The sequence below is a fragment of the Mauremys reevesii genome, linkage group 20 (assembly GCF_016161935.1).
Source record: "Mauremys reevesii isolate NIE-2019 linkage group 20, ASM1616193v1, whole genome shotgun sequence".
NCBI lineage: Eukaryota > Metazoa > Chordata > Testudines > Geoemydidae > Mauremys > Mauremys reevesii.
Genome location: NC_052642.1, coordinates 19551315 through 19578433, shown reverse-complemented (window position 1 = coordinate 19578433; position 27119 = coordinate 19551315). Strand labels below are relative to the sequence as shown.

The 27119-nt window shown below is 40.1% G+C and overlaps 1 protein-coding gene across 4 annotated transcripts in view; it reads left to right on the top strand.

Annotated features, from left to right (window-relative positions):
* The first annotated feature begins 329 nt into the window (after positions 1-329).
* MED13 (mediator complex subunit 13) overlaps positions 330-27119 on the top strand; it is a 77414-nt gene continuing 50624 nt past the window's right edge. The window contains exons 1-3 of one of the 4 annotated variants that reach the window (XM_039507620.1): positions 330-2162; positions 4624-4858; positions 22942-23110. In XM_039507620.1, coding sequence (XP_039363554.1) covers positions 2097-2162; positions 4624-4858; positions 22942-23110 — 470 coding nt within the window. In that variant the 5' untranslated portion in view covers positions 330-2096. Of the gene's footprint in view, positions 2163-4623; positions 4859-20203; positions 20225-20489; positions 20828-21170; positions 21202-22941; positions 23111-27119 lie in introns of those variants that run through there. The other 3 variants (XM_039507623.1, XM_039507621.1, XM_039507622.1) reach the window with 3 other exon arrangements.

The following is a 27119-nucleotide window of genomic DNA, read 5'->3' as shown; positions in this document are numbered from 1 at the left end:
CCCTAGCTATAGGTGGGTATGTTGGGTGAGTGATGGACCTGGGGCTAGAATCTGAACCCATTTGGCATCTGTTTGGATGCTGTGGGGATGCAAAAATGGATTACACCTATGGGGGATTTGAACTAGCACTTTGAGTGGGGAGTCAAACCCCAGCATGGTACGAGCTGGCGGGACACAATTCAACCCAGTGTCAAATGTGAGGCCTTGTAGTAAGGTGGGATTCGAACCAGAACTTTGAGGTTTAAATTAATTTCAAACGTGCAGCTCGCCCCACTAGATGGCGCTCTCTCAACGAGCACTGAGCCCCACTTTCCCAGCTCCCTAGCGCTGCCGGAGACCCTAATGGCCGGGCTGCGCCACTGCAGCCTCTTTCCCTGAACCTCAACGGCGGCCATCGTTGCTCAAGCCCACGTGACGCGGCAGCGACCAATCAGGGAGCGGAAAGGGGCCCGGACTCTCGTCCCTGTGGCCGCCATTAAAGAAAAAGGGGCTCGGAATTAGACGGGAGAAGAATCCCCCCTCCGGCCGGGACGCGACATGGGGGTGACCCGCTGACGGGAGCCGGGCGCTCAGGATGCCGCGGCCGGGCAGCCGCCGACAGAGGCACCGCTGAGAGCGGAGGCCCGCCAGCGGGGGCTTCGGGGCACCGACTGCGGCCGCCGCGTCCCTCTGTCTCCGCGCTTGGCGGCGGGGCCGGAGCGTGTGGGATTCGGCCCCCGGCTGGGGAGATCTGGGGGTTCGGCCCCCCGTCCGCGGAGGTTCCCCAGTTGAGAGGATTGGGGGTTCAGCCCGCCCTTTGGGAGGGACTCTGCGGTCGGTCCCTCCCTCCCCAGCTAGGGAGATTGTGGGGTTCAGCCCCCATCACGAGACGTCTCCATCTGAAGATTTGCGGGGTTCGCAGCGGCGGAGGGAACCCCCCGGCCGCGGCAACTTGGTGGGGTTCGGAGACCCACCCATCTGTGGGGATTTGGTGGGGTTCGGCTCAACTTTGGGGTAGGCCCCTGCTGCCGAGAGACTTCGTGGGATTCATCCGCCTCTCTGAAAAATCTGGGGCCCCCTCCTCCCCCGCGAGAAGATCTGCGCCGAAGAGACTTTGAGGGTCGCCACAGTTTCTCTCTTCCGCCCCCCCCCCCAGCGAAGGATCTTCACGCACAACGGAGAATATTTGGGTCTCACCCTTCAGATAAGAGGATTGTCGAGGGGGGTTATGCTCACAAGAAAACATACCTCGCTGGGCTGCTGCTGAGGGGGCGTTCGGGGTCCCCTTCTCACTCAAGAACCCCCCCCGGCGGATTTTGGGGTACACTCCGGGAGAATTTTACCCCACTCTTGGGAATTCTTAAAATTTATCTAGCTTCTGACACCTGAAGTTTTTGTCTGATCTAATTTTTAATTTATTTGGAATATATTTTGAGAGGGAGAAGAATCTGACACCCCCGCTTTACTCCCTTCCCCTCGGACTCTTATCGACCCACAACCACTCAGCCCTAGTCATTCCACTATTTGCCCCTCTCATCTGGCGATTAAGAAACAAGAGGAAGAGCAGGGAGGTTGCTGGATTAATTTTCCCTGTTGGATTATTTATTCCTCAACTCCCTCGTTTGGCGACTGAGATAAGAGGGGGGGGGGTCGTGAACCCATTTTACCTCCTGCCCCATTGGATTAATTACCCCACTTCTCTCCCCTTGTTGGATCAGCTACTGTCTTCTCTTCCCTTGGTCTTCGATTGAGTAGACAAGAGAAGCAGGGAGGATTGTGTATCTTAATCTCCCATCGTTGGATTATTGACCCTTCTTTTCTCCCCCTGTTGTTGTCTTTACCCCCTGTTTTGGCAGAAGAGGAAGAAAGGTTCTGACTCTTGCCCACTTTTCACTGCTCCCCTCTTCCCCCCCCCCCGTTTGTGTCTCTGTGTGTAAAATCCCTTATTTAATTGTGTTATTTGTGCGTGTGTAACCAACCTCTTCCCCCCCCCCCTTTTCCTTCTGTGTTTCTCCCTCCCCTCTGTGTGTGTCTCTCTCCCTCTCTCTCTCTGTGTCTGTCTCTTTCTTTCTTGTCGGAGGCTGTGGGATAATGGCGTGTGGGTTGTGGCTGTGAGGATGAGTTCCTGCTTCGTGCCGAACGGGGCCAGCCTGGAGGATTGCCATTCCAACCTTTTCTGTCTGGTAAGTGTCCACCAGCTGCAGACACACTATTCACAGAGGGAAAGATTTTTTTGAGGTGGGGGGATGGAAGGGGTAGTGGAAGCAAAGCAGCCATTTTTAGCATAGCTTCTGCTAGATGAGTCCTCAGAGTAGGCCCTGCCTGGAACCAGCCAGCTTTTCTATGTCTCTCTGTTCTCCTCCCCCCTCCTCCCCCCCCCCCCCCCCGTTGGCTATGTAATATTGTCCTTCCCTCCTTCTCTTTTCTTTTTCTGGCCAATATTACCCCAACACTTTGCTTTCCTCTTCTGTTTCCTTCTCCCCAACTTTTTCTGCTTCCTATTAATCTTTTTAGCTATACCTTCTCATATCTTTATTTTAGTCCTGGCAGGAGGTGGTATGTAGCTCCACTACTCCCCTTTCCTCAGGCAAACTTTCTCTGCTTCCTCTCCCCCTGTAGTGACACCCCAGAAAAATCTCAACTAAATCCCCACTTTTTCCTTGCTTTCTTTTGTCTATCATTTTTCTCTTTAAACTGGTTTTGGTGATATATTTTTACAAAGGCACATACCATCCTATACTTGTGTTGTGCACCATTTCACATCCTTATGTTTTTTTACTGTTAAACTGTTAATCTTCACGTTTGACAGCTCCTAAAGACAACTTGATTTGGATTGGAATATAGTGCACTTGTTTTTGGCTATGGGGATTGCTGGCCTGTTTCATTTTCCTTTTAATACAAATTAATTTGTATTAGGCTGACTGGTATTTATTATTATGGAGGCTGTTTTAAGTAAACCCTGTGTCTGGCTGTTCTTGCTGCTGTATTTTGGGGGAGTGGAATCTGGGCAGCTTGAGCATGTCTGCAGGATACCAGTATGAAGGCTGCATCAGGTCTGCAGCTCGGTATGAGCAACATCTTGTAAGTCTTTCAGAAGTACCAACTGTTGCAAATTCCTTAGCAACACTGAGTCCGAAGCCTCATCTTCCTACTGCGGTGGTGGGGGCTACCCTGTTAGATAAAACTGTGCAATAATCTTAATTATTGTGTCATACCTGGGGGAAGAGGAGAGATTAGAACCATGTGGGAGAAGGGGTGATGGTGTTAGCAAGGACCCCCCCTTGTATGTGCTCATTTATAAGGCTGAATCCATTTGGCACCTCCTGCCATGCATCTTGAGTCACTGTTCTGTTTAAGAAGTGGTCAGGGTTTAAACCTTGATCTCTTTGGTACAGTGTTGCTTTGTAAACAATTGTTCAAGAATAGAGATTACCTGTGCTAATAGGAAGATATAGAGCAAAACAAATTGTTGTGGCTAACAGGATAATAACTTCAGTTTCAGACTTAAGTTTAAATGCATTTTTTTGCAGAAAAATAACTTATGATTTAATTTTGGGAGTGGGAGAAGGGGAGAATATGATGGCATTGGGTACAGTGGGTGCACTTGAAAAGTTGCAACTTGACGTATTCCCTCTCTGCAAAATAAAGAATTGTTAGTACCAGTAGATCTTTCAAAGCACTGGTTGTTAAGGGTGTTCACTGAAGGTAAATCTATTATATACAGTTTTCCTGAAAGCATTGTGTAATTTAAAATGTACAGAGGGAGCATACATGCATAAGATCAAGGCTAAGGAAAAAAGTGTTTGCCAAGATACATGATCAGTGAGGTAGTGAGTGAGGTAATATCTTTTACTGGACCAACTTCTATTGGTGAAAGAGACAAACTTTCGAGCTACACAGAGCTCTTCTTCAGGTCTCTTCGTAAACCAACACAGCTACAACAACAGTGCAAACATTTGAGAACTTGGTCAGTTTTATTGAAACTTTGCTTCTGGGATATTAATACTTACAGCAATTATTTAAAGATAGAGATTGATAGAGGTAAAGCAAGGTGCAGGTCATAGTTTAGGACAGGGGTCGGCAACCTTTCAGAAGTGCTGTGCCGAGTCTTCATTTATTCACTCTAATTTAAGGTTTGCGTGCCAGTAATACATTTTAACATTTTTAGAAGGTCTCTTTCTATAAGTCTATAATATATAACTAAACTATTGCATGTAAAGTAAGTAAGGTTTTTAAAAATGTTTAAGAAGCTTCCTTTAAAATTAAATTAAAATGCAGAGCCCCCTGGACTGGTGAGTGCCACTGAAAATCAGCTTACCTGCTGCCTTCGGCATGTGTGCCATAGGTTGCTTACCCCTGGTTTAGGATATAAGCTTCATATGATATACATCATCCTTGTATTCAACAGAGTACAATACATTTTAGAAATTATTTTGGTAAGTTTTGCTTAAAAGCATATGATCGTGGATTTTTCTTTTCTCTTTTTAAAATCACAGAACTAGAGTTTGTCTGGTAGCTTTTTGCCAAGAGTCCTATCTGCAACTTCCTTCTAACGAAGGAACTAGAAGTAACTTCAGGATTTAGTAAACCTTGTTTCCCCCAAATGTTTTTCACCTAATTCTTTTTTCTGTTCCTCTTCCACAGGCTGACTTGACTGGGATTAAATGGAAACGATACGTATGGCAGGGTCCAACATCTGCCCCAATTCTCTTTCCGGTAACGGAGGAGGATCCCATTTTGAGCAGTTTCAGTCGCTGTCTGAAAGCCGATGTATTGAGTGTTTGGCGGCGCGATCAGAGACCTGGACGCAGAGAGTTATGGATATTTTGGTGGGGCGATGACCCCAACTTTACTGATCTTATTCATCATGACCTCTCAGGTAAAAGAGAACGGACTGAACAAAATCTAATCAATCAGTCAACAAAGGGATGCTATTTTCCATACTTAAAAAGTTCCCACTTTATCCATTGTAGTGTTTATAATGACATACGGTTTATTTTCTATAGTGATATGTCATACTTACAACACCTTGTATCACCTTGAGTTTATGGTGGTGAGTGGGGGCCTTCTAGGAAACCGAATTGCTATGATTGTGGAATCTTATCAAAACAGAACTTTTCTTGAGTTGTGTACTGATACTGTATTTAGGGTGGCTGTTTCTACTGAGAGAAATGGTGCTAGATATTCAAGGAGAATTTTTTTGCGCTTTTTAATTTTTTTTTATCCTATGCTTTTTGAAAACTAAAGTGAGTCAAATTTGGATAGCATTTTTTCTTTAAAACAAAGAAATGCAAGACTCTGTGGCAGTGGCTTAGGTGTGAGATGATTTAATATTATTAAAATGTTTTGGTATAAACTCATTTGTAGGTGATCAGAATTTATCTTAAATCTCCATGCCATTTTTAAGGTATGGGGGGAAAAAATTAGAGAACCAGATGGAGTTGTCTCTGGAAGTATAAACATGGTCAGAATTTTCAAAATAAAGGTGCCTAAATAAGGCACCTCAGGGAGCAGGGAATCCTGAGAATCTTGTATATTAAGACTTTCTTGTTTTCTTGCAGAAGTGCTGAGTGTCTGTTAAAGTAGGTTACTGTCACCATTAAAGGTGATGATGGCTTACACTTCTGAAAGTCAGACCATTCTTATTTGGGTGTTTGAATTTAGATTTTGGTGCCTAACTTTAGGTATCTTATTTTGAAAATTTTGGCTTAAAAATAAAATCATAACACATACTTTTTTTAATATAATCTTGTTGACAGATGACTGCTTCCTGTTTTGTGTTTTTGCTTGGAGAGCTAATTTTTAAACCACTACCTTTGTATCCAGTCTCCCCAGTAGGCTTAAGGATACTTATTTTTATACAAAAATATTAAGAAGTCATATTGTTGTACTTAAACTTTAGAATAATGAAAAGCATTCATATTGCAGAATTTTAAATTAAGTCTAGTTTTGGTATGTAATGCTTTTGATGAAAATGGAAGTCTGTGAGTACTTGTTCTTTTCAGGGAAATGTTTTCTGTTGGATGAATAAATGGTACTTGAGAGAACTAGAATACATTAATAGTCTCTGTGTAATTGTGGACATACCAAAAAGCAAATATGAAGTTGAAGCAATCTGGTTTGAAACAGTCTTGTAATCTGTAGAATTTCTGTATGCACTGCAAGTTTATAAGAAGGAACTTCATGTTTTATGCAACAAAAATATATTATGTACTGGAAAAGACTCAAGTACTAAAATGACAGATGTTTCCGATATTGTATTTGAGTTAGCAGGAATTGCAATAGTGTTGCTACTACTAACAATCCTGGAAATGGAAACTTCTCTTATGGAGTAGTCAGCTACAACTTGTGTAGTTTGCCCTATGAATGTCCTCTGTCCAGACCTGCAGGAGCCATCTTTTGTTGGGTGAGATGTAACTTAGATTCCATGCTGTTTTTGTCCTGGGCTACTCCTGAGTAAAGACCAACACTTGCGTAGAAGTGTCAGTGTAAGTTTTGGTATGGTGTTGGCTGTTATGGCATAGGGTGAGACAAGAATATTAGATTTTTTTTTAATAGATCATGAGCATGAAGTTTAAACCACAGGTTCACATAGGACTGAGCCCAAGTTTCCAAACTTGTCTGCTGTATTTAGTGTGATACATTTTATTTGGTCAGTATCTAGCATTTTTTAAAATCACTCACTTAAAGTAACTTAAAGTAGTAATCAGGAGGGACCTGGTAAAAGATACCATCAGACTCCGGGGGGGATACCTTGTAGCTTTATTCTCTGAGCTAATGTCTGTGGTGCTCACAGATTGTCTTCGGGACTTCAGAGTAGATGGGCCGGCATATGTCTTCCTGGAAGTGAACTTCTGAGTTGTCTTATCTAGAATTAGTGAAGCGCTCACACAGAATTGGTTGTTTGCTCAATCTTATCTTTGGGTGTGTTTTGGATATTTAATTTGTTTGGGTTGGGGATGCTTGATCATTGATGTCTGCATTTCAGTACAAGTTCTATTCCATACCAGTTTTGGCACTAGAGATGTCTGGTTTCCACACAGATTGTGAGGCTAACAGCTCATGACTTTTTGATCTTCCTGGTGGTTAAACGTGCCTGACCTCTCATTCCAACAAGGAAGTTAGCCTTCAAAAGCCATTATCAGCTGTTACAAGGTTCTAGTCAGCTTGGATCCTTATAACCAGAGCAATTACGTAGGTGATCTATAAGAAATGAAGCAGCTAGATTGGGGAGGGGGTAGCTGGGAAGTTGCCTGAACCCTGTCCTTTTCCTGTGCAAAAACTTTGTTATAACTGAGCCCAAACAATATTACTTGGCCTCCTCCATAGACATAGCAATGAATTATTGGTTAGCGGACTGTTTTTATTAATCCATTCTGCTCCATCCTTGTTACACTGCTCATGGAAAAGATAAATTGCTTCCAGGCTGAGGCCTGCTATCTGTTGTTCTGATCCTTGCTCATATTGTTTGGTGAAAACAGAGTGTGGCTATAATGAATTACCAGGCATTATCAATGCTATTGCTTAGTAAATTGAGGGTGTTGACCATCCTTAAGGAGGAATGGGGAACTCCATTATGTTTAAGAAACATCCTTCTGATGCTAGAGAGTATGCCACTTATTGCTGAGTGACAATCCTCTTTTAGGGAAAATGATTTGAGAAGGCAGCAGTTATTCAGTTCCAGTCCTGCAGTAACAGTCTAGATTCTGGCCTCCCTTTGGAGTTGAAACTGCTTGTTAAGGGGCCATAAATCATTGGGCATATGAGACTTCTTGGCAGCTTTTGATTTGCCATGAGTTGTAGCTTAACATTGCTTGTGTTTTGGAGGTGCTCTTGGTGATGAACAACTTGTTGAAGGATGCCATATGTCACATCCCTCAAGGATCTTTCTAAAAACCTACAGGGTCTCCTGGCAAGATAATGTCTAAACATAGTGGAGTATCAATGTTTTTTATGTGACATGCAATTGTATATCTCTTGCCCTGTGGAAGTTCATTCTCTGCGCTGGCAGACTATTTGAATGATTTTGCCAGCTGGCTGTATCTGAACTCTCTACGTTGAGCCTTGGGTATAAGTCTTGTTGCTGGTAGAGGTGGTTGATGTGAGGGGCTCTACTCCTTGTTTCCCCAATTTATGAGGGGATTTATTCAGAGGTAATGACTCTGGTTAAGAATTTTCATGTCTTTCAGTCACACCTTTTCTAAAAGTGCAATATCAAATGTTCTAGGAAAACTATTTAATCTGCTGTACCTGTGGCAACTTTGCAATGGTATTGTCTTGTAGCAACAGTGAGGCACGATCATAGTAAATCCCTCCCTGCAAGGCTTATAGTAGAATGTCTCCACTACATAAGCTTGTTCAGAATGCTGCAGCACAGTATCTCACTGGCTTGAGCAACCATAGTTGTATTACACCTTCTCTGTGCTCTTCAAAGTGACTATATAAATATGGGGGTTGAAGTTGATAATGGTGGGTTTTAAATGTTATATAGGTCCAGATTGTGCTCAAGACCTAATTCTGAGGCAATAGTTGTACTTTTTGAGTTTAGCCCACATTTGAAGGATTCTGGCATTGTGCCTTTGGCCAGCAAGTTATACCTTTATTGTGGTGAGTGGTATAATGTGGAACTCTTTTCCCCTCCTTCTCTCTCAGTTCATATCTCTTAACTTCTAAAAATATCCTTTTAATTTCGTGTTCTTCACTACTTTTGGCCCTATATTTACTGACTTCATCCTTTTTTGTACTAGACTCCTTGTTTGTTTGTACAGCATGCTTTGGTGGGGGAGTAATTTATAAATTAATGTTAGTCTTGGCTCTGCATTAGACGTACGGGAAGGTGCAAGCTATAAGAAGGACGATGGTTGATATCTAAAATTTTTTTCAGAAGTCTATGCAGGCATGCATATTTGTTTGTCCTTCATGTTAAAAATGACAAGCAGTCTTGAGCTATTGTGGATTCCAAATGGCAGCAGATATTTCTGTATCTTAGGCAAGGAAGTGCATAGTGCAGAGATTCTCAAACTTTCATAATGGGGACAGTGTTGTAACAGTATGTCCCATGGATCCTCTCCACTCCACTTCCAAATCATGTGGACCGGTTAAGTACTAAGGTATCTTTAGCTTCTAATACAGAAACCAGTGTAAGAGCCAACATCATGTGATCAATCACTGTTTTACAGGCTCCTAGCAAGTGGTCCACTAAACAGTTTGAGAACCACTTCACTAATGGTTTACTCACTTTGTTGGCAGTGCTTTGCTTTTGACGCATACTCTTCTGTTTGATAAATGTCACGCTACAAAACTTTGTACCAGGTGTCAATATAGTGAGCCTAAGTGACTGTATGTTATAGTAGGTAGCAATAAATCTTTCTCATCCTCTGCCTGCTTCTAGATCTTTTGCCCATTAAAGTTCACTGTACAATATGTTCTTAGGCATTTTGGTGTCCTCCATGTGGAGGCATGTCCATTCCAGCAAAACTCTGCTAATAAGCATTGCTCAGTACTGTTTGTGCATTCTCTTTACAGAACATCTTTATTTGTTTTGTATCTTGCTACTTGATATGCATAATAGCTTGAAGGTGCTGTTTGATTTAAATCTTTCCAGCTCTTTTCTGTGCCGGCGATAACATGTCTATGTTTCACATCTGTGGAGTAAGGTGAAAATTGCTGCTGCATGCAAATGTGGACTTTCAGCTCAGGTGGTGATATAGTTGTTCCAGATTGAATATCCTATGCAGAATGTGACTTTAGAAATTCAGGGGAAAATTCCTTGATCACAGAGGATGGTGTTTATCAAAACTCCTCCAGTGTAAGTGAAATCCATCTGCATGCATAATTACTCTCCAAACTAAAAAAAAAAATAAAATTTGTTTTTGTCAAGTTTAATGTGGCTAAATGTCCCAGTTTATATTTTACACTTGCTTGCAGTTTTCTCTTCATTGTGGCATATGTGTGTTCTGCACAGTGTCAAAACACAATGTTGCCGTGTCTGGCTTGACAAGCTAAACTTGATCTTCATGAAAATGTTACAAAGGACTGAAGCAATCTTAAAAACCCTATAAGCAAGCACAATATATACTCCAGAAGTGTAAATATTCTGCTTTTATTTTTCTCTGGGAGGATGGGTAGGGAAGGTTAAAAAAAAATTGAATACACCTATAGGTAATATAAACATTGCAGTCACACTTTTTGCAAAGACTTAACACTTCTTAGTCTAGTTTGTGTCTTGTTGCAAATATAGTGACAGTAGATATGGTATGATATAGTTTAGTAGAATATGTGATCTTGGACTGTAGCTTATATCTGAACTGGTTCTCAGTCAAGGAAACCGTCCAAAAAGTGTGGATGCCCAGAGGTTGTTCTGTGGAACACAAATACTTTTTTCCTAGAAATAGGATTAAAGTGTGTTTGTTAAATGCATTTTTTAATGGGTCTGCTGCATTTGGGCATAGTTAGAACTTGTTCTTACATGTGAAACATCTACTGTGTGTAATACATAGTAATTACCATTTTCATAATAAGTGAATGATGTATTGTAGTAATTTCTTTCCCTATTAATATTTTACTTAAAAAAAAAAGAAACAATTATAATACATAAGTCTTGTGTTAACCATTTGCTACCTTAACTATAGTTGAAACATTTGATATGTAATATGAACATTTAAAATATAAATCAATTTGTATTACATAGTTAAAAATCCAATTAGTTGCAAATCTTATTCTGCCTTATTTCATGTACAGAGGGGTTGAAAAAAATTATTAGAATAAGATAAAGAACAGAAGGAAACTTTAGAGGAGGGGGAAAAGAGAAGAGGACAGAAGGAAGTGGGGCAGATCAGAGGAGGTTATTCCAACTTTTTCTAATAGTAATAGCATCTTGAACTCTTTGTCACTCAAGTTAACTAGATAATGATTACTTTTTAAATCCAATAATGGTCAATATCTTCCAACATTTAATCCTTAGTGTAAATTAAGCTTTGATTTAATTTTGGAATACTTTTTTTTTGGTTTTGTTTTAAATTGTAGCACTTGGCTTAAGGCTTTATTGTATATTGATGCAGTATGAAATTGTAATAAGTATATCAGCTGACAGCCTATCCTATCCCCTCCACCGCCATAAGTTGAGTTTTTAGTACGGTGTGTGTGGTTTGATTAAGGCAAAACTTTGATTTATACAGTCTATATTTATGACTGGGCTATTAAATGAGAGCTCTTAAAACAGTGGTGGGCAACCCGCGGCTTGTCAGGGTAATCCACTGGCAGGCCGAGAGACAGTGTTTACATTGACCATCCGCAGGCATGGCTGCCCGTAGCTTCCAGTGGCCGCAGTTCTGCGGATGGTCAATGTAAACATTGTCTTGCGGCTCGCCAGTGGATTACCCTGACGACCCGCGGGTTGCCCACCACTGTCTTAAAGGAAATTTGTTATTTTGGGGGATGTGTGGAGAGGGAAGGTGAGCAATAGGCTTTTTAAAGCCTATTTGTAAAACCTGATTTAAGAAAGTAAATGTACACACATGCTGAGAAGTGATTTGTTTTTCACATAATTAAAGTGATGTTAAAATGGTCGTTCAAAGTGCCAGGTGAAGTCATTTGTGATCTGCATAGTTTGCTGTTGCTTAAAACACAATGAGTTCTTTCTCAATAGGTGTTAAAAGTTTACTGAATGTTGAATATAATTTAAAAATAGCTTCCTGATTTATTAATCCTCTTTGTAGCTGAGATTGCAACAACTATGGCTATTGGTGTTTGTTTCTGAGCCCTGGTTTGCACTACAAACTTATGTCAGTATAATTATGGATTTTCTATACCCCTGAGTGATGCACTTATACTGACCAAACTTCTAGTGTAGACAGTGCTATGTCAACGGGAGGGCTTCTATCAACGTAGCTACTGCCTCTTGGTGTGGTGGAGTATCTATGCCAACAAGAGAAGCTCTCCAGTTGGCATAGGTAGCATCTTCACTAAGTGCTACAGCAGCGCAGTAAGTGTAGACAAGTCCTGACATACTGGAGGAAATAAAGCTGTTGGATTTTGATGGGTTCTTGGAAATTTATACTTTTAACATGTTGAATATTCGAGTCTCATCTTACTGGTTTTGAAAGTTTCAAACCTGTTTTATATTACTCTAAGTATACATTAAGCAAAGGATGGTTTACAGTAAAAGGATGCTGACAAGTAACAGTTTGGCCACAAATCTAGATTTTTTTTTTTTGGTAGCAAAATGTTTTACAAAATCTGAGTCAGAAACACTTCATGACAGCTTTCTTAAAAACTTACTACAAGTTTTTGCATTAATCAAACCATACTTCCACACTTTGCAGCAATATGCTGATCCTAGAGTACCTAAAAGTAAAATGGACTGTAAACAAAAATGAAACTGACTTTCATTGGGTGGGGTCTAGACTGAGGAAAAAGAGAGTAAAGAGCAAATCTGATGAAAGCAAACTAGACTTTTAAAATGGTTTCAGTTCTGTTTCTGGCGGTGGCAACTTGAGTAAGTAGTTTACTTAAATATGAAATGTGAACTATTTTGTCCTGGCCGTTGCTTTCAGTAACACTCCCTCCATTTTATAATACATTTTAATTTCACTTAAGACTTAGTTTTTTTTTTTTTAATTTTAAAGATATATGTTCAGAGTGGGGCAAAGTTAAATGCAGTACTGTTGGGAATGAAGTATTATTAATGCAGGGACGGGGAAGCAAAATGAAAGTTAATCTTGTTTTGTGGATTATGGCATACACTGTTGTTGGGAGAGGGAGGAGAGAGGCTAGACTGGTAAAAGTGATAAGGTGGGTTTTAACTGCAGGTTTGCCAGAAAAAATCCGGTTAGGTCAGTAGCTATTTGAAGGCTTACCATCTGAAGGCTTTTCAATGGCTTATGTGAAGTGATGGTCTCAGTCCAGGTCCCAGTAGACAGGTGCCTATATTATCCTCACCACCACATTATTAGGGCCCTACCAAATTCGTGGCCATGAAAAACACCTCATGGACCGTGAAATCTGGTCTTTTGTGTGCTTTTACCATATATTATACTGATTTTTATGGGGGAGACCAGAGTTTCTCAAATTGGGGGTCCTGATCCAAAAGGGAGTTGCAGGGGGTGTCAAGGTTATTCTAGGAGGGGTTGCGGTATTGCCACCCTTACTTCTGAGCAGCCAGAGAGCGGCAGCGTATTGGCCAGGTGCCGCAGCGCAGAAGTAAGGGTGGCAATGCTATACCATGCCTGCCTTACTTCTGTACTGCTGCCTTCAGAGCTTGGCAGCCGCAGAGTGGCGGTTGCTGACTGAGGGCCCACCTCTACAGGCAGCAGCACAGAAGTAAGGGTGGCAGTACCATAGCAGGCCATCTTTCTGCGCTGCTGCTGGCAGTGGCTCTACCTTCAGAGCCGGACTCCTGGCTAGCAGCTGCCCAGCTCTGAAGGCAGCGCTGCCACCTGCAGCAGCGCAGAAGCATGGGTAGCAGTACCACAAGCCCCTCCCCACCCCCCACAACTCCTTTTTGAATAAGGACTCCTACCATTACAAGACCCTGAAATTTCAGATTTAAATAGCTGAAATCCTGAAACTTACAATTTTTAAAATCCTATGACTGTGAAATTGACCAAAATGGACGTGAATTTGGTATGACCCTACATATTATGTATGCTACATAACTATTCTGGAACATTATACTGCTACTGCTTGTGTGGTTAATTTTTATAGCATACTGAGTGCCTGTATTGCAACAGCATGTGGCTCTTTTACCATTAAAGGGTGGTTCATGGAGCTTCCCCCATTCTACACCTACAGGACTGGGGGGGAGAGGTGGTGCAGTAGGGGCTTCTGCCCAGTGGGGAGATGGGGTCTCAGGGCTTGATCCCTGTGGGGCTCACCTGCCAGGGCTCAGCACTTCAGCCAGAGTAGGGCTGAAGCGCCAAGTCCCATCCGGCGCCTCCTGTGGCCTGAAGCCCTGAGCCCCGGCAGGCACGCCCTGTCTCTCAAACTTCTGAAGATTGTCATATGTAGCTTGGAGGGCCACCCCTGGTATAGTTCTTGATGCTGTACTTGATTGTGTACACATACAGCTCTTCAGATGAGTGTTTGTTTTCAATAGGATTAAAGGGACAGCAAGGCTTCTTTTAAAAACACTCCCTCCTCTCTCTCTTTAAATTTTTTTTTGTTCACCCTTAAATTTAAGTTACTAGTAACTTCTAAGATTATACTAACTGAAATAGATTAGAGGACAAATATTTTCCCTTCCCCCTTACTTTGTGCATTTGATGGGACTGTGTACAGTCAGTTTCACTGTTTCCTTGTTACTTGGCTTCCCCTGTTGCTGTGAGACACACAGCAACCTGGAAGAGAAACTTAAACCAATGTAAAAAAGTTAGCAGGGAGACTTGGGCTGTTGGTGTGCTTAAAACATTATTATTATTATTATTATTATTATTTTATTATTTTTTTGAAACTTGAGTTCAAGTTGTTTGTTTTTTCTCATGGACTTCAAGCACATTTGTAAATGTGAATTAGTTTTTTATTTATGCTAGTTAACCTGAACGTGTATATATAACCTTCAGTATGCCTTTTTTTTAAATAAAAACCTTTATCCTATTTAGCCCTCCTTTTTTTTGTAGGGATATACAGTTCATTCAGACTAAGTGTTCAGACTTTTTGTAGCTATTTACTGCCTAGAGAGACTTTTATCTCAAGCCCACTCATTTTAAAGCCTGAAAATACTATACTTAAAATTTTGCTTCCAACATCCTGGAAACCAGCGTCCTTTCAGGCTGTAGTCTGCTGGGTGGCAGTCTTCATATCTGGCCTTGGGCTTGAGGTTCTTTTTCTTCATGCTGTGCTTCTGAGAGTAGGAGGGTAAGATCAGTTTAAAAAAAAACCCTGCAGCAAAGCAGTGTTGCCAGCCCTCATGATATTTTATTACTTAAAGCCACAGTTCCTGGTGACAGGTGATGTGGTGATCTCAGCATTCATTTAAGGAGAAAAAGGGTTTGTTTCTTGCCTTCTTGGTTGCAGAGAAAAGCTTGAAATTGTGATGAGTGCACCTCAAAGGGTCAAAAACCAGAAGGCAAATAAACTTTTGATGTTTTGAGGTTTTTTTTTTAAGACACACACTCTCTCATGAGGCTTGGGGGTCTGATTCATGATTTTTGAGAGAGGTGATTTTGGTAAAGGATTTGCTGCAGGTTTCCTTCAAGGAAAGTCTTGCCAAGTTTTGCTATTGTTCTGGCAGAGACTGCTGCTCTGTGCTTCGCTACCTTCTGTGCTTATTCCATCAATGAGGGTCACTTCTTTTATAGAACCACTCTTCCGTTTGTTTCCAAAGATGACTGCAGGTGCAGAGATTAAATAACTTTTTTATTAGGATCTATGGAACGTCATTAATGCCTTGAACTATTTGCATCTGACAATGTCACACTGATCGCCTGATGAAGAAGGAAGGCAGCCAGTCCAAACAACTACGTTAAAGTTTTTAAAAGGAAATATTTCAGCAATTTATAGTGATTATGACTATTTTTAATTGAAGAAACTTTGTTTCATGGCAGAATAGAATTTTGTATCCCCATAAAACCTAAATTCTAGAAATTTAAACCAGCTGAGCAGTTCCTCTGTACCAGGAGTCGGCAACCTTTCGTGGGCCAGGTCAGTTTGTTTACCTGCTGTGTCCACAGGTTTGGCTGATGGCACCTCCCAATGGCCGCGGTTAGCCGCTCCAGACTAATGGGGGCGGCGGGAAGTGGCGCAGGCCGAGGGATGTGCTGGCCACTGCTTCCCGTCACACCCATTGGCCTGAGACGGTGAACCGTGGCCATTGGGAGGTGTGATTGGCCGAACCTGCGGCTGCGGCAGGTAAACAAACTGGTATGGCCCGCCAGGGTGCTTACCCCGATGAGTTGTGTGCCAAAGGTTGCCGACCCCTGCTCTATACAGAGAACAGAATTGGAATTTGACTTGAGTGCTCTAAGTACTTGGGGTTGAGATTTTCTGGTGTCTGTGCTAGCTTGTCTTCCTGTTCCTGCTGTTTGTCTTGTGGTAGCTCCTAGAGGTCTTAGCTAGATTTGGCTCCCATCGTTCTAGACACTGTACAATCACATAGCAAATGCCCCAATTACTCAAAACTTAATGAAAACGTATGGGACTGTATGTGTGGTTTTTGTTCTTCTCTTGGCATGGAGAAGGTGATATCTATTGGAGCATTTCTAAAACTGCAATCTGCTGTTGTCTGGGCAAACATTAGCAATTTGTTAATCTCTTTCCACAAAGAAGTGCTCTTCCAGAATGTGCCTAAACTAGGGAAAGTGGGACCTGTATTGCTCCACCAAAGACAGCAACAGTGGAGGCTAGGCAGTAAACAGAGTTCAGATCTGTGTTTGTAGCCTTGTCTTAAAAACTATTTAAAGACAAGCCTGGCATTGTTGAAGCTTGAATTAAAATTATGAATGTTAATTCCAAAATCTGTCAAACTTCTCATTCATTTGTACAAATATAATGGTATGTTAAACTGAGTATTATGGGATTTTTGAAAGCTGTTTGAATTTAAACCCATTAAGTCCTCCCTGTGCCTTCAAGATGATGTAAACTTGCCTTTATTTTGCAAGATACATATATCTCGCATTTGATTATTACTATGTAGTTAGACTTGGGAGACTGTCTCTGGATCTCCCTAACTGAGGGGTCTATTCTCCCTCTGTGCATAAACTCCCATTAATGTTAATGAGAGTTGCATGCCCATTGGGGGCAGAACAGACCCCCACAGAAAGCATCAAGTTTTACCCAATATTCTCCAGGTAATTAAATATCATCCACCTTCTTCTCCTTTACTCTAAATTGTTCTGGACATTAAGTTCAGCCAGAAGTCTCTCTTGTGGGTTTTTTGGTTTGTTTGTTTGTTAAATTTAATTTAAAGATGAAATTTTACATATGGCTGACAAAGTACTTCCCCCCCCCCCCCCAAATTTTGTACAATGTCTTTTATTTAGAAAGATTTATATTAAACTTATCCCAGGCCTTTTAATGATGACTTGCATTCTGATTTCTGGGGAATTGAACACTTGTGGTACAATTTAGAAACCACTTATTTAAGAATAGAAACATTTGGATATTGGTATTTTGAATTGGCCTAAAAGTGTATTCATTCTTGCATGTCGTAATCAATGCTTGTAAGTATCCCACAGACATTCCTTTCTGAAATTCAAAATCTAGTTTACTAGCATATACCATATTAGAACATTGAGATAATTCAGACACCTTCTATCTTCTAGGTTTGTTCCTGTCAGGGAGAATTATTTTCATTAATTGGCAAACAATCAAGATCACAATCAGGTGTGGAGTGGAGGAGGGGCTACCTTTTAATAACACAAATACTTAATTAACCTGCTTTAAGATTGCACATACTATTCAGTAATAATAAAGTAACCACTTTATGCAAAATGGTTCTCAGGAGCCAAATATTTGAGATAAAGGGAAAGAATATTTAAAATAGATCCTAGTCTGATTCAGAGTGCCTGTAACATGCAGTCAGTTGTAATGAAAGTCTTTAATCTTCATTTTTTAATGTGGTAGGTGAAATTAGATGCTTTCACAGCAAAACATGGCTGTCTGGTCACACCGAAGCTGTCTAAATTTGCTATTGAAATGATTGCATGTTAGAATTTGGCTAGTTTTGTTATGAAAGTTTATAGCAAGTTTATTTATAACTCTAGTCTTCTTTTTATGACTTTAGTATATACCAGTATTCATTTGAGATTGGATCTTCGTGGGTATCTGCTGTTTAGGCACAGCCCTTAAGGAACAAAGGTCTCATCGAGACTGAGTTGATACAGACTAGATTAGTTATGAATACTTGTATAATCTTGATAGCCTGTTAAATTCTGATATTGACAAACTCTCTGCTTATGGATACATTTGTAGTTTTAAACCAGTAACATTGGTTAATAGACTAACAATTTCTAGTGGCTTTGCAGGAAAATAAGAGATAGTGGTTATGTGTAGGAAGATGAGTTGTTGGAAAAATACTCCCTTCCTCAAGTGCACACTTTTGACTGTTTGAAATGAAGACCCTGAATTATTGCAATTGCTGCAAAGATTCATTTCTGTACCTTTCCTTCCCCTATTTGTAGACTACTACCCCCAAAACAAAATGGGGCATAAAGACTGAAAATACCTCTTCTTAGCTTTTTTTAAAATGGTGTTTCTAATTGATGCACAAGATTTTATTGTAAAATTGAGATCACTTAAAGGGCTATATAGAAATCAGCCATTTAACCTTTGAAATGGTGCAGAGTTTATTGTGCAGTTAAAGTCCAATACCATTAAGCTTTGTGGTTAATGTTTGTTCTGTTATGTTACCTGTGTTTGCCACAGTTTGATCGGTCTGTTTTGAACTGCAAAGCTGCATGTATGATAAGATGTTCGTTCCTGAGTCTATTTGCATATTTCTGAACACAGAAAAACAAGAATCTCCTTACCTCAAACACTTTCATAACATATGGTTGTTAAACTTGTAAAGAGCAACAATTGCAGTGCCCTTATTCCAGACCAGTACTTGTAAATTGTTTCTTTTGGGGTGAATTTGATTTAAAGCAAATTGATTTAAATCACTAGTCAGGAAGACTTGATTATAATCATGGATTTCTACATAAAAGTGCATTCTTGGTGGTTATAACCTTTAATACATATTCTTCACAACTCAGAGATAGCTGTAACTTTCATTTTTAGAAGGAATTTATTTTGAAAACTTTTCAGATTAGTTTTACAGCTATATCAGAAAATGAATGATTGTTTGTTTGTTTTGGTTATTTCATTTATCAAAGGTAATTGAAACAGTTCACCTCCCAATGACTTCATAAATATCTATCTCCAATTCAACAGGTTAATCATTAATATTTCGAGGATTTTCTTGCCATCCTGTATTAGGAGGAGAACATCACCAGACCGACATTTAAATTGTTTTTTTAACTAAAACAACGATGTTATGTATTCTGGATTTTTTTTCTTCAACAGCAAACATATTATAATGAACAAAGCAAGCATATGAATTTTTGAATTTAGTTAAACATTCAAGTTTTTTAAAATCAGGTTTGTTTTTGTTAAAATTGTTTAACTAAAATAGTTAATGAAATATTAAAAAAACAAAAAAAACCCCAAAATTAAATCGACTGTCAGCCAGGTCAACATGAGAAACTTAAAATATTGGCTTCTGCAGCTAACTCAGTTGTCTTCACCTTCATTTTCCTGTTTGTTCATAATCTGGAAAAGGAAAACAAGCTTTCCTGCTTTTTCAGGTCCAAAACGATTTCTCAGTTTGGAATGAATTAGTCCAAAGGAAGAAAATATTTTTTTCTACACCGGGAGAAGAAGCTACTGCTGTTAAGTGATATTATCATTTCAACAGTCTCTGAATCCAAGTGCTTATTGACTTCTACCAGTTCACTGGTGTGACTTTCTTTAAAACATCATCAGCAAACATATATTTCTTGAATGGTTCACCCTTAGCTCTGAAGTTTGATAGTTGGCATTATGGAGGGATGATTGCTGGATGCATTTTGTCAAAAATCCGATTTTTAAATGACTTTTTTTTAAAAATCATTTGATTTTTATCCATCCTGGTTTCTTTAGTGGATTACTGTAGTTTTTAGTTGGCTTTTAAAGCAAATATGTGTTTTGAAATTCTTTAGACAGCAGTTACTAATAAACTTAAACTTCTGAAAACTAGGAAATACAGAGTTAAAGTAATGGCTCTCAAACAAGTCTCCCACAACCATAAATATAACTTCTCCTTGGAGCTCTCAACAGTCATTTCTGGGGGAAGAAACAAACCTGACCCATCCCTAACAAAATCAGCTACTTCCAGTGGTGTGCTGTGTAGTGTCCAACACAATTCTCTTGTCATTCCTCTTCTTATATGTTCACTGAACCTAACTGTGTTAGCTTGAGCTGTATTGATCCAAAGAGTTATTGCAGCAAGCTGCCAGAGCTCATGTTGCCATCTGAGGAGAGGTGTAAGTGCAGCTGGAACCGGAGTAATTGGGGATCTGTCCCCCTCCAAATTGTTATGCAGGAGTCTTGCATAGATGATCACAATGGCCCTATTATTTCTAAAAACCTAATGTCTGAAAGGTGTGGGACTTTACATTTTTTGTTAAAACACCTGTACTTTCATGGCTGCCACTATCGCCTCCAGAGACTAGTTGGTTAGTACGTACCATAGCATCTAGGAGCACTGGTGATGGACCAGGACTCTACTGTGGTAGGTGTTGTACAAACACAGACCAAGTATGTGAAGAAAAGGGAACAGAAAATTGCCTCATCCTGTTCGTGCTCTTGCATGTTCTCAGTGCACACCAGAATGTCACATCTGTGCTCATTCACTTGTTGCTGTGCACCCTCTCTGCCATACGTGCTTCACTGTTGCTGTGGGAGTTCCAGCTGTTTGCTGGCACATACATCACAGTGTACCACAAGTGTGTCAGAGCCTACTGAAGGCAGAGGAAATGCTAAGGATAGAGACTAATAGATGTTTATATGGCAAGTCTTTGGTTTGTTCTCAATAGATCAAGTGGTATAGTTTAGCCTTAGCTAGCTTGTGTTCACTAAGCTTGACCTAAATTTGGACTTTATCCTAATCAGTACAAGGTCTAAGTGGTTTTCCCCTCACAACTCTTCACCCTCTCTGCTGTCTTCCACGTGCTTGGGGAAGACAGCAGTCCTATGAGCTCTCACAGGGACTTGTTGGGCTGCATTGCTCAAACAGGGCTGAGTTAAGGAGACATTACCTTAACTCTCTTTCCTGGGTTTCAGAGGTTTATGCTTAGCCTCCCACCAATTCTGGAATGGCACATGGCAGGATTAGGTAACCTTAACACTGATCTAACAAAGTTTGTTGGTAGTGAATATTACTAGATCTTTCAGTAGCCTTTGATACTGTTGACCCTGAGATGCTTTTATCATGATATGACTGAGAAGAAATATTTTAAAGTAGCTCTACTTATTTCAGTTGGAGGAATCCCAGAACACGGTGATAGGTAACTTTTCCTTCCCAGACCTAAGCACTGAACATGCTTCAGTGTCATCAGTATGTTTATGCTCATCTTTATCCGTTGTGGGGGCTGTAAGGGAGAGAGTTCGTTACTCTTCCAGTATTTTGGCAGAGAACAGGATCTGGATTAAATGTAGCTACCTTAAACTCCTACCAGATAAAGAAAAAGTGGTGCTGATCTGATAATGGTAAGTATTTTGAGATAGGAAGATGCCTTCATTTACTTGCCATATCTAGCTCTGTTTCAGGATTCTCTGATAGAAACTGTGTCCTGAAATTTCTTTCCTTTCCTCTGTGGCTTGTGCCCTTACGCTCAAACACAGATGTTGGCCATAGTCATCTGTCGTTTTGCCACCTCTGTAGCTTTTCCACATGCTGTCCCTGAGACTAATTGTGAAGGGGACTCCTACTGCCTTTCCGAGTGCATTTTTCTTTGTATTCGGAAGTGGTTGTTCATAGGCTCAAGATGAAACTGAAGGGGCTGATCCCTGTCTTAAAAAGAAAACAAAACAAAAACCCAAAACCAACTCGGGGGCCCAGCTACATGGCAGACCTCTGTTAACTGTCATGCAAGGTACAATTTCATTGGTAAGCTAACTGAAGGGTAGAAAACAAAAGGGATGGATGAACAGACTGTTCTTGCTTGTTAGCCTTCTAATTTGGAATTTAACTAATGTAAACCCAAGCCTAGCTATGTTGTGAAAGCACAGCCAGATGCATTTCCTTGTCATTTTCTATGCCAGTCGTCTTGTCTGGACTCTCTAACAGTTGTGAACGGGGCGGGGAAAAATCTAGATGCCTTGTCTGTTCTCTGTTGTTGTTATGCTGTTGGAGGTTATGATGTATTTTTGCTACCTTTACCTGGGAAATATTTTTTCTCTTAATCTTATCCATGTGCCGAGACAGTGAGGGCTGCCTTAAAATGCTTGTAATAAATGTATTGTGATAATTGTGGTAAAGTAAGGTGTGGGTTTTTTTTTAATTTTTTTTATTTTTTTTATTTTTTTCCCTCCGTCCTTCTGTTTTGAAGAACAAATGAATTTATTGGAGACCAAATTATTAAGATTGGCAGGGGGTTACATACGGTTTTTTTGAAGAGTTGAGCATTGAACAATTCTGTTATCTGCTACATGAGCCAGAATTTGTCCACTAAATATCTTGCTTTTTTGTGGATAGGAAGACTGACTTACTGTCTGATGTAAATACTTTTCCTTCCCCAATAAGTTTCTTTACTTTGCTGTGCTATGAGACTAGACTTGAAGGTTTGCTGTTAAAGAAGGGGAAGACAGGTAATAATGATAGGCTGTGTTTTCCAAAGCTTGTGGGTTCCCCGCCCCCAGCTCTTAATTTTGTAGTGCGATTATTGGACAACATGGTGATAAACATTAAGGCCTTTATTTATTTATTTATGTATTTAAGCATAATTTTCAACTGCCTGTTCATTGTTGGGGTAAGCAGCGCATGCTAGGCAAAGTCTGAGCCAACTTGCAAGCCAGTGTTAAGATTCGTAATATAGCGGTGTTAAGTGTTTCTCTTGTGTATAAATATCTTTTAATCTGTTTACTCTGGAAAAGAAAAAAAACCCCAAGAGTAATATTGTTTCCCTAGATAATTATATTGGCTATGCTAATAAAATAAAGGTACAGTGAATGTTACTTAATAGATGTCCACTACTTTTAGGCCTCATGCTTCTTGGATTAACTGTAAGTAGTTGGGTTTTTTTTGGTTGTTGGTGTGTGGTTTTTTTTCCTTCCTTAAACTGCATACTATGACATTCTAGAAACTCGTAGTGGAATTAATGTCATTTATGCTGTAAATGAACTTTAAATGAACCCTGGAGTTGGCATATTTAAATAATAAAAGGTTAATAGACATAAAAATTAAACTTCACCATAATAAAGGCTTTCCTTTTAACCTTTGCATTGTAGAAGAGGAAGATGGCATATGGGAGAATGGACTGTCTTACGAATGTCGCACTCTGCTTTTCAAAGCAGTTCACAACCTGCTGGAGAGGTGTCTAATGAACCGGAATTTTGTGCGCATTGGGAAGTGGTTTGTGAAGCCTTATGAGAAAGATGAAAAACCTATAAATAAAAGGTAGGCTATCTTATCTCTCAAATTTTGTTTCACTTGCTTAATTTACTGCTTAGGGTGGTGATTTTTAACTACATGCTGAGAAGAAAATGGTTCATTGGCATGGTCTCATACTTTCTGTGCATGCTCTGTGGTATAAACTTGGTGTGGGACCATGAGTCCCGTGTCTTCCTGAACCACACTTCTACACATTCGTTGAAATTTTCTTACAAGAGAATCTGCCTTTGTCTTCTCTTTTGAGAATCAAACCTGATATCCAGTATGCAACAATGTCTTGATGTTTGCCTACCCTCTCAAAAGCAGCAGCAGATCTCTCCTGTACTGCTTTTCTTTCCCCTACCATGAATGGATTTCTGGGCAATCAGGCAGAGAGTAGATAAAGGTGAAGCAGAGACTCACAGAAAGGAATAGAAAAAAGGGGTGAGGTACACAAATAACATAACTGGCCTGTTTCAGAGTTAAGGGCAACACTGATGCCTTTTTCTCTGTGCAAAATAGCTTTTGGGCCTGGGGAGCATTTTAAAGACCGTACATGGGAAAAGGATAAGCCACACATAGCTCTCTAGCCTGAGGCATTTGAAAGGGGAGCCACTTTCAGCACTCCTTTGACAGAGACAGGGCTGTGTGTCTGGCTACTAGAAGGGTGCCCAGAATTTCATGAATGACAGAAAAGACTAACTTTTTATCTTTGCTGGAGCAGTTTTTCAGCATGGTTCAAACAATGGCTTGATCCTGTCAATGTTGCCTAGCAGTAAATAGCAAAACAAGGTTAGAAAGTAGGCTTCTTTCTCATTCATAATTTTAGGCTTTTCTGATGCCTGTTTGTTACTTCCTCTGTGCTGATGCTCTCTACTCAAAATTTTTGAATTTGTCCTTCAGCTGTAGGCATCCTTTCATCTTCTGCGCCATACTATTCAGCCTAAACTTCTGTTCACTCTGAGGCATCCTTGCCCTCGTCCTTTCTCCTGTTTGCTGGCAATAGGATATGTAGAACACTGGAAAAGAGTGTATCGTTATGGGCATGGCCAGTGTTGAGGAACGGTAATTCCAAGGACCATTTAAATCTGTCTTTGGTTATGCTACTGCACCTCTTCCCATAATCCAGTAAAAGTTGTCAAAATTGTGTAATGATCACTAACTTTATGTATCAGCTGGAAAAACTAATGGAAACACCTGTATAACAGCAGTGAAATGGCTAAAGGTTTGATTAACCAATCTCTTAAACTTCTTTGCGTGATAACCTTGATCTCGAGTAAACGCCTTACTACTGTGAAATGGGATGTAGTATACAACTTCACTGTTTTAACATGGGGCTAGTTTTAAAAAGTCATGCTTAAATTAATATGGAAAAGTGTATTTTAAGGTCTAGAATCTTCTTTTTTAAAAGCTGTGTGTGTAAAACCCCAGAATAATCTCCCAAATCATGAGTCATTACTGGTTGTGTTTTTTTTTTTTGTTTGTTTTTTTTTTTTTCTTTCGTGCTGGATCAAGTACTATTTCTTCTGAGAGGTGTGAGGAGGAGAAGAAGAAATCATGTTGCTTTGATAACAATAGGCAAATGTAGATATCTACCTGATAATCTGAAAGCTACCTGGCACAGTAACTTTTTGATGTGAGAAGAAAGGAATAGTTTTCAGGAAAACTTGTGTCCAGCTTCTTCCAGTATTTCTTCCCTATCTCATCTCTAGATTCAGACTGACCGCTTATGACAGAGTAATGCGCCTCATGTACAGGGATGATTTATATGTGGTGCATGCCACATTCACAGAACTATTGTGATTTAAAGCACTTCCACCAAGGGGTGTCGCAGTACTTCTCTGTACCTTTTTGATGACTGGTTGGTAGATACTAGATTTTTTTTATTATATAAATTAAAAAAAAAATCCGCTTCTCAAGGGGGGTGTGTGTAGAGGTGGTATTGGGGCAAACTATTGCTTTTGTTCACCCTTGCTCTAACAGTGTTTCAGTAGTAGTAACAGCAAGTGGGAGTATCCAAAGATGAATGTGGTTTACATTGGGGGAGGGATGTATTGGGCCCCCCCCCCCCCACTTCTTCTCCCCCCCCCCTCCGGTGTACCTGGCTAGGCAGTTTTTTGATGGTGACTCTGTTCCAGACCTTGCCAGTTACCATACTGTTGACCTCCAGATTGGCCTACTGCTCCATGCTTTACATGGGGAAACCTTTTTTGAAGATCATTCAGAAACCTCAGTTTTGGGATTTAGCTGCGTGCCTAACTTAGTGGTACTTCTCGAATTGAGCATCTGTGCTCCATAGCAACAAAGAATCCTGTGGCACCTTATAGACTAACTGTTAGTCTATACAGATCCAGACTAACTCTGATACTGTGCTCCATAGAATACTCGGCAAATTCTTAGTTTTGTACATTGTTACACTCCTATTTTTCATGATTGCATCCTGATGTACATGTTCCCAGAGTGTAATTGTAGCAAAATCAGTTTAAACTAACACCAAATAAGGATTTATCTCTTCATATTACACCTCTACCCCGATATAACGCTGTCCTCGGGAGCCAAAAAATCTTATCGCGTTTATAGGTGAAACTGCATTATATCAAACTTTCTTTGATCTGCCGGAGTGCGCAGCCCCGCCCCCCTGGAGCGCTGCTTTACCGCGTTGTATCCAAATTAGTGTTATATCAGGTCGCGATATATTGGGGTAGAGGTGTATATCCCTTAAGGTCCTGTGCGGCTGATTCTGTGGTGGTAAAGGAAATAACAGTTGCATGGCTGATACTCTCTCTGCCAAATTAAGTGTTATGACCTGGATAGTTTTTATTAGGTAAGTTAATAATTCATTAAAAGTCTTACCACTGAAAGCACATAAAATGATTAGCCTTTTAAATGTTCTTACCTTTACTTTTTGTGTCCTTCAAATCTCCTGTTGACATAGCCTTAAGGCAATAGGCTTTATGTTCTCCCAAGAAACCCCTCAAACAAACACACTGAAGTGAGCCAACTTTCCTCTGGGTGGCACTTGTGCATAGTTCAACCACTTTAGTCTTGCCAAAGGTACAAGTGAGAATCTCTATGCTATTAGGGTACGTTGCCTCCCTATTTTTCTCCATCAGAAAACCAAGTAGCTAATGTATACTTTATGAATGTAAAAGTTCCTGTGTCCTTATGATAAGAGTTAAATATTCCAAATCCACAACTGCTACTTCCCTCTGGTTGGAATGCTCTCAAACTTGTCATTTTATTGGGTCTGCCTTTCTGTTAATAATTATTGTATGGTACTTTAACATAATCATAGAATAAATCAGATTGGAGTAATTAGTTAAATGTTACCCCAGGTATGATTCTTCATTAAGGACTAGCTTGATTTATTAAATAAAAGTTAAAAACAAGTGCTGATGTATAGTGATATGGGTCTTGTTAAATATTAGGAATAAATACAATTTGCTGAATTTTACTGCACAAACTGCAACATCTTTAAATGTTCCATTTTTTTTTTAAACTAAGCAGTTCTGATTAAAATGAAACTACCTATATGCAGCTAAGTTGTAAGGCATAGGAAAATGAAAACAGACTGCAGACTTAAAAAACCTGTGTGTGTAAATTAGCAGTAGGACATAATATAACCACAGTTTCTTTTGATGGAAAACAAAACTAGCTGCACAAGGTCAACAGGTAATCCTATTTAAATCTTACTGTCTGAATGCAGGAAACTGGATATTAATAAAATACAGCTTTTTACAAAAATATTGTTTTGCATCATATCTTCAAAGAATAGAGAAGTTCATAATTGTACAACCATAAGTAGTCTTAGAAAAAAGTATTCTAGATGTAAACATTATGAAGGCTCATAGGCTTAAAATTAGGCTACATCTTGATTTCAAGGTGTTCATGTCCTAGCTCTCTGAAACTAACAACTTACTTCACCACCCAGTTCTTGCTCAAAAGAAGAGGGCAGATGTACCAACTGAAGGGATAGCCTTGTTTGTGGCTATGTTTGCACACCTACATCCATGGTGAACCCCATTATGGTATGTTG